The 7,558-nt window shown below is 36.5% G+C and overlaps 1 protein-coding gene across 1 annotated transcript in view; it reads right to left on the bottom strand.

Annotated features, from left to right (window-relative positions):
- Positions 1–4,400: 4,400 nt before the first annotated feature.
- Positions 4,401–7,558, bottom strand: part of GFRA1 (GDNF family receptor alpha 1) — a 141,895-nt gene continuing 138,737 nt past the window's right edge. Inside the window, exons 8-9 of the mRNA XM_027884895.1 lie at positions 6,230–6,286; positions 4,401–4,579 (exon numbers count right to left, since the gene is read on the bottom strand). Of these exons, the coding sequence (XP_027740696.1) occupies positions 4,418–4,579; positions 6,230–6,286 (219 nt within the window). The 3' untranslated portion in view covers positions 4,401–4,417. The remainder of the gene's footprint in view (positions 4,580–6,229; positions 6,287–7,558) is intronic.

Here is a 7,558-nt window from a genome sequence, read left to right on the forward strand (position 1 = left end):
GACCTTCCAAAGTTAAAGGAGAAGCTGAAATACTCAATAATTGAAATGTCATAGGATGAACCAGCTGCTAAGAAAAAGCAAATATTTAAAGATGAGAAATATTTAACAAGTCACTGGATTAATTTCTCTGCCAAGTTCATCAGAAGCAAATATATTTCTATTTGATGTCAGGGATGTCAGGTAGACTTGGAGTAACCTTATGGGCATAAAACAACCTTGGAGGCCTCTTTAGCCCAGAACATGCAGAATGCAGAACAGTTTAGCACAGCAAGAGAGAATGTCAGTGAACATATATTTTTCAGTGAGGTAGATCCACCTTGGTGTTGACGACAAAGAACTGCGTTTTATGAAAGTTATAACTGTTTATGAATAACTGCTCGTGCTTCCATCTTTTACTGCTTGCTCTGAAGGAGCTGCTGTTCTAGCAGAATCCAGCTCTTTTATTACAAGCTAAGTATGGGATACTCCTGTCACTTGGCATACACAAGATTTACCTCCCTTCAGGGAGCTGTTCTGAGTTTTGCTCTTCTCCTTCACTGGTTTCTCACCATCTTTACTCCATGGAAATATCGTAGTGATTAAGCAACAATTACAAATTTTAACGAGATTGAGATTTCAAGGTGATTCCTGATCTGTTGTCTTCATCTCCAGCCTAACTGCTCAGGCTTAGTAAAGGTGTATACTTTTGTATTTTCAGTCTACTAATTAAAACAGAAAAAAAATTGTGAACAGCCTCATATTCAAAAGGCTGGGTCTTAGAGGGACACAATTTTATTAAAAAAAAAAAAAAAAAAGAGTCTGTCTATGCAATGCTTTGAAATTATTAACAATTCCAGTTCCACCTAATTCCTCCTAATGACACAGTGGGAAAGAAGCTGCTCAATGGAAAGTTGCCAGTGCCCTGGAGAAGACAGGTGGATGGCTCCTGCTCAGTCCTCAGCACCTCATCTCCATTCTCTTGAAGGAGCTGGGATCTCAGGGAGCCAAGACAGTGAAACAAGGGCTGCACCCCTCCTTACTGACCCAACCACTGCAGGGACTATCCTCAGGACTGCTGCCTGCTGGTGGCTGTCACCACATACACTGGGAAAAGGGAAACCCTCAACTGCTGTTATTCTTGCTCATATCTGAAAGATTCACCTTCAGTGCCTCTCTCACTGGACTAGCTTGTGGAATTAATAATTATGTTGAATACTGCAAAACCTTAGCCATGTATTTCAGTTCTGTTTGAATTTTACCCTTGTAAAGTTTTCCTTGTGGGCTACTTCCAAAAGAAACATAAACATGCTTTTAATAATACTAATGACAATGTCTGTGCCTTTCCATTAAATGAAAAAGATGATTTTGATATGTTCACAGCAGCCTGTGATTTACACACAAGTGAAACTGGTCAGATTTACAACTGAAACAGTAGGTCACCTCTATGTACATCCTGTATTTGGACAGTTCCTATATTATTGTTACATGGATGAAATTAATCTTTTAAAGGAATATATAAAGCCCAGACTAAGCTTGTTCATTTGAGAACTTAACACAAGGGGAAAAAAAATGAAGAAGTATTTGCATACTTTAGTACAGTAGTAAATGACTGCACTGATGAGGTCACCATGATAAACTGATATCATCCACACCACATCCTCCAATATTTGCATGATGATGCCTGTAAAAACTTTGGTATGAATGTCAGACTGCTAAGGGTTTTTTTCTCTTTTGCTGTTTAATAAGACCTTTTTTTTTTTTTTAAAGAATTCAGTATGCTTTTAATTTGCAGAAGGAAAAGCTTCAGTTTTCTGTTAGGCTTTTTTTGTGGTAACCAACTACCTATATAAAACATAAAACACCATTTTTTTCCCTACTCTATATGAATGGTATTTCCAAAGATAACTCTCATTGACTCAACTAGTTTGCAGTTTCTTTTGTAATAAGAACCTAATAAGTTGTTATTTACAGTATAAGTGATCAACAGCTTTTATTCTGGATCACACAGTGCCAGAGCTCTAATAATTGGTATTAAATATAATAGATATATTGCAATCAAACCAAACATAAAAAAATCTTCAAAAAATATGTACTATACTGGGAGATTATTAAAATTCCCGATACTGCCTAAAATGTTTAATGTGCTGAATACAAACCGTATTTTAAAGAAAGCTGTGGGGATCAAAGATGGATTTAATAATTGTAATGTTTATGAATTTGTTTTGAAAATATTTTTAATTGGATAATGTCAGACTTCTGAATTCTAATGCGATGTTCATTAGCATTTCAATAGATTATACTACCAACTCCTTTTGACATAAACGAATTTGATTCATTTTTTAAATCATGAATCTCGTAATCTTTTTTTCTGCTACCACTAGTTTTCAATAATTTTATTCTCTTCTACGAGAAGAGCAACAGGAACCACATGGGCTTTGCTGGTAATGATGGGCTATATATCTCTTCTCTGAAAGCAGCTCTGTTGCCTTTGAAAGTAATTTGCAGTTTCTTATCAACACAGAATTAAAGAGTAATATTATCTAATTTTTTATGTTCACTGACACAGAGTATTGTAGAATTCTATCCCATACACATCCCTTTGAAATGTATATTACGTGACCATAATCAAAAGTACATAAATGAAATTCAAAATTTATGAAAGTGTTTATTATAAGCTAAGGAAAAAAAAATTTCAAAAAAAAAGAACTTGTCAATAAGTTTAATAATCTCTTAGTAAGATGTGTATTTTGCACACTCCAAAACTTCAGTGCAGTTTATAAAACAGTAATTTGTACTTTATAGTTGTATTGCAAATAAGTGATCTGGACATTTCAGAGCAGGACAGGCCACAACTGCGTAAGTCTCAACGTAAATCGGCACATTCAGCATGATGAACTCCTTGCTTGAGAAGTTATCTTCTGCTTCCAATAGAAACAAAAACTGATTACTGCTGATCACTTAGACATAACTGCTTGTAACAGTCAACAAGCCATCACAGTAAGGTATAACGACAGCCCTTAGGAGAAATGCTGCCTATTTCCTGACATTTAAAGCTTTAAAGAATTCCTTCTAGATACTGCAGGAAATCATCACGAGCCAGCGCAGGCTGCCAGTGTCACTGAGTTAGAACCAAGAGATTAAACCATGTATATTGGCAGGATTGCCATCCAAACCGCTGAGTTAATTTATGGGACTGGTCTTGCAAACAGTTCATCATGTCAGCAATGCCAAGGTCTGTGGTAGGAACTACCAGAGTGAGAAAATCGTGTCACATTTTCTCCGTGTGTGTGCATGGCGCTGCCTTGTAATTGGATCAACCACTTTTCGTGTTGGTTTTAGCAGTGTAAGAAATAAACCACAATTTAAATAATATCCTACTACCTCTTGTCCCTCTGCAATGTTCTGATAAGAGAAGTAAGGCATGAAATTCCTGTAACTTTTTGATCTGACATTATCAGGTACGTATAAACAGATAATGATGTTTTAGTAGAGCAAATAAATTGTATGTAATTTTTTTATTAAACAAACAGTATAATAACTGGACTATATTATCACAATGGAAGCATAGAAGACCATAGACTGTACAGCTGAAACCCTGTAGGAAAAATTGTTCCTCATATTTAAAGAAATGTATCTTAATCAAGCTTTCACAATGGCTGCTTCTTGCTAATTTAAAGAATCTTCACTCTTGTTAAGGCTAGATGATTATAATTAAAAGATAAATGTACTGTTAGAAGGTTCTACGCCACACTCTATTTTTATGAGAATTTAACTGAAAGACATACATTATACCTGTATGTGAATTATAATGGCTTCTCAGCAGGGAACGCAGAATCACTTACAGTACGTAAACATTTAAAGAGGAAAATGCTAACACACTGAAAGAGTTTAACATCAGTAACGATTTATCAAATGAAGAAGTTTCATAAAGTCCACTCTCTGGGAGAACATTCACCATTAGACAAAAGCCTGGCATCCATGATAGTCTGAAGTTCAACCACTCTGAAAACCAAAACCGTTCAATGAAATAAACAAGATCTCAGGAAAACTGCCATCTTCCTTCTCAGATAAAAGCCAGAATTAAAATAATAATTATTAAAATAATCCAACCAGGTCGCTTTACAGGCAAATTTACACATTGTCTCTTTAAAACACTGCATGCCCAAAAGCCTTTTGGGTTTGGAATGTAGCACTGCACCAAGTATTTCACAAAGCCTCTAAATATCACAAGAAGCTTTTTTTAGAGAGAAAAAAAAAAAAAAAAAAAAAAAAAAAAAAAAAAGTAAAATTCCAGCTGACTGAGACTGTTCTAACAGGAGTGCCTCAGCTTAGCTCCCAGACCTGGAATTCCAGAGAAACAACAGAGGACAGCAAACAGATTTTTTTTTTCCTTTTTTTTTTTTTCTTTTTTTTTTTTATACGTCCTTTTGTAATGCAGCTACAAGGCGACTGATGAGCTTAGGGACAAACAGAGTGAGAGTGCAAGTGTCATCAGGGTGAGCTGTGTGCTTAGATAGAAGCTTGTGGGAAGAGCGAGTGAATTCTCCGCAGATATGTGACTGGTGGAGACTCCTGCTGTGTTGTCCTTCCCAATAGCGTTCTGTAAGACACAACACTTTCCTTGGTCACCATCACACATTTCCACTGCAAAAACATTTAAATCTACAGCATGAAATTCACCTTTGGCTTGTTCATGTCCCACCCTCCACTGATACCTGTATATATCAATGTCACAAATTGAAAGATGAAAAGAGGCATTAAAACAGATGTCAAAATGACAATTTGTTTAAATTTTAAAAATTTACTACTTTACCAATGTTTCAATGCATAAAACGTATGGTAATTTTTTGTGAATCTATGTTTATCATGCAAATTTATTTTGAAATAACAGAAGCAGGACCCGCAGAGAAACTTCAACTTCTGCACAGTCAACAGAACAACTTTGTTTGACAACAAGTTACTTGTGGATAACAACAAATAAAATTTAATTCACGGGCTCAGAAAAGACCATTTTCTAGCTCACAAAAATTTTCTCTTTCCCCTTAATTGCTGTGTTATTTGCATTCCTTGGCATCTTTGCTACCAATAATTAAACAGTATGCACATGCCAGTACAGATTGGCAGATTATAGTGAACTACTTAAGGAGCAGATGCAGCAGAAATATTTCTCATTGCTAGCATCCTCAGTAAAAAAGAAAACCTAACAGGTATAATCAGAGAAGTGGAACAATTTACACTAAAGGGACCTCTGAAATCATGAAGTCCAACCTATTCCATATGAAGTAGCTCAGATCCTGCCCAGTCAGGATGTGAAAATCCCCAGTGATGCAGCCTCTAAAGAGGGGATGAGCCTTTCCAACCCTAGAGAGGCAATGGGCCATGGTACAAGGTACAAGTACCCACAAGACCAGATACAAAGAAGGAGTTCAAGGCATCAGTTTCCACAGGAATGACTGTCTACAGAGCCAGGGAGGTATTCATGGGTAAATCTCTTCCAGATATTAAGAACAGAATCTAAAGAATTAGCAATGGGCTACAGGATTTCCACTGTGTAGAAGAACTGGGCAAATTTGGACTGGTGAAGGGGAACCTGAAAGTTATGGTCACACCCTTCTGGTGGCTTCTGGCTGTACAGCTGGTCTTGCTCCAAAGGTTACCTGTTTCCACATTGCAAAAATTTAGTTTATGTACATCACTAATTATTAAGCTTCCTGAGAGACTAGGTACAAAGGATATGGACTGACAGACATGGAATCTGATGTAATGCTTATGTCTGAGAGGGGTCTTTGGGGTCAGGCTGAGCAGACCACTCCAACAGCACTGGGAGTTTCATGTCTTGAGTCTGTCAATCTGTTCTCTGCTGTATAAGCATCACATCTCCTGATATGAGCATCATTTCGTGCCCTAAATTGGTCATTTTTTTAAACCACAGAATGATGATAAATTTGTTTCTGATTTTTCTCTAAAACCCATCTGATCCTGTGCTCCTGCAGATGATTAAACAAGTATACTTGCTATTATTATGGGATCTAACTACACAGGCTATTAAAATATAAAAGTCAGCAGAGGACACTTTGAGCCCAGCTCTGAACTTCTGAGTAAAGTTGTTCTTTAATACATTATGGTATCCAAACATAACAAAACTGACAAGACAAATATGAGGTAACCCATGATAATCTTGACAGACTTGGAAATCTTATATTATGGAGAGACACCTGTGCTGTGAAATATATAGGATCCACACTCTTACCTCATTAAGACAGAGCTCTGTATCTACAGATTCATTGGATTTTCGCTTCTTCTGTGCCTATGAACAAATGCAGAATTTATTCCCTGTACAATTTATGCACACAGCAGCACAAAACACTTAGATAAATTTACATGGGTTGTCATACTCCTATAATTTCGACAGTGATTTGCACATGATTAACAAATGAACTCTCCAAATGTAACTGCATGTTTTCCAATAACATTCAGATTCTCATTTGAATTTACAGCAAAATTTCAAACATTCAACTAAGAGTACTTAGTAATGACAATGATGAGTGCCATCAGCTGCAGAGAACATGTTATCCTGTGGCCCCTTAAAAATGGTGTTGGATGCTCATGAGAAGAAATGAAATATGACAGTTAATAATTACCATAATACCACTGCATATTAAAAAATAATCTATCATATGCCTCAGTTTTAGGAAAATATACAACACAGGAGTATTTTATCCTTAATGATTCTTGCAATTTTTCCAAGCGTTACTATAAAAATAGAAATATGATTTTAATATATTTCATGGCTGCCAGAGAGCCTCTTCTATGACATTACAAAAAGGACATTTAGTGTCTTTTAACATATATACCTCTAAGTCAAACTGAACTGTTTGCTTACTTTGTGTTCGCTGATTATCATACATAGAATATTAAACTAAGTGCAGGAATATTTTAGATGATCAAGAATTACAAAATTAATCTGCTCTACAGCCATATCTTATGATGAACAACCATCTTTTGCTATTACTGTGTGCTCTCCACACTGACTCAAGTGCGAACCATTTCAGGTGGCATCACACAAAATGAAAGCAATAATGTGCACTCTGTCTGGTGTCAGAAGGTGTTTAATATTTCCAATATTTCAAGCGAGCAGGACTGGGCTGGGCACTTTCTGCTTTTCTACAGGAGCAAGACTAATCCCTGTGCTGGGGAAGATATTTTCAAGAAAAGGTGCTGTGGCTGACTTAAGCACTTCAGTGATTCTCAGCATCAGTTCTTTCTTTGTGTACTCCAGAACCATGAACAGTCCTCTTTTATAGAAACCAACGGTGTTCAGTGTAAATCAACTCTTGCAACAGGAGACCTTGGTTTACACACCAAAACTACTGACTGCACTGGGCACGTCTGATATTTCCACCTGAAAGTTCTGCTGGACTTGCAACTTATTTTCTGCAAGAAATGAAGATCTGAATCTCACTGTGTTGCATTAATTTTACACTGCAGAATCTCCCTGGTTTTGGCACTGATGGACTGGACTAAAGCTGATGTGAGAAAGTGCTGAGCATTCTGATTTTATGCCCTCAAAAAATTACAG

Source organism: Empidonax traillii, unplaced genomic scaffold (assembly GCF_003031625.1).
Source record: "Empidonax traillii isolate 1590-97213 ecotype Southwest subspecies unplaced genomic scaffold, ASM303162v1 scaffold156:size1289327, whole genome shotgun sequence".
NCBI lineage: Eukaryota > Metazoa > Chordata > Aves > Passeriformes > Tyrannidae > Empidonax > Empidonax traillii.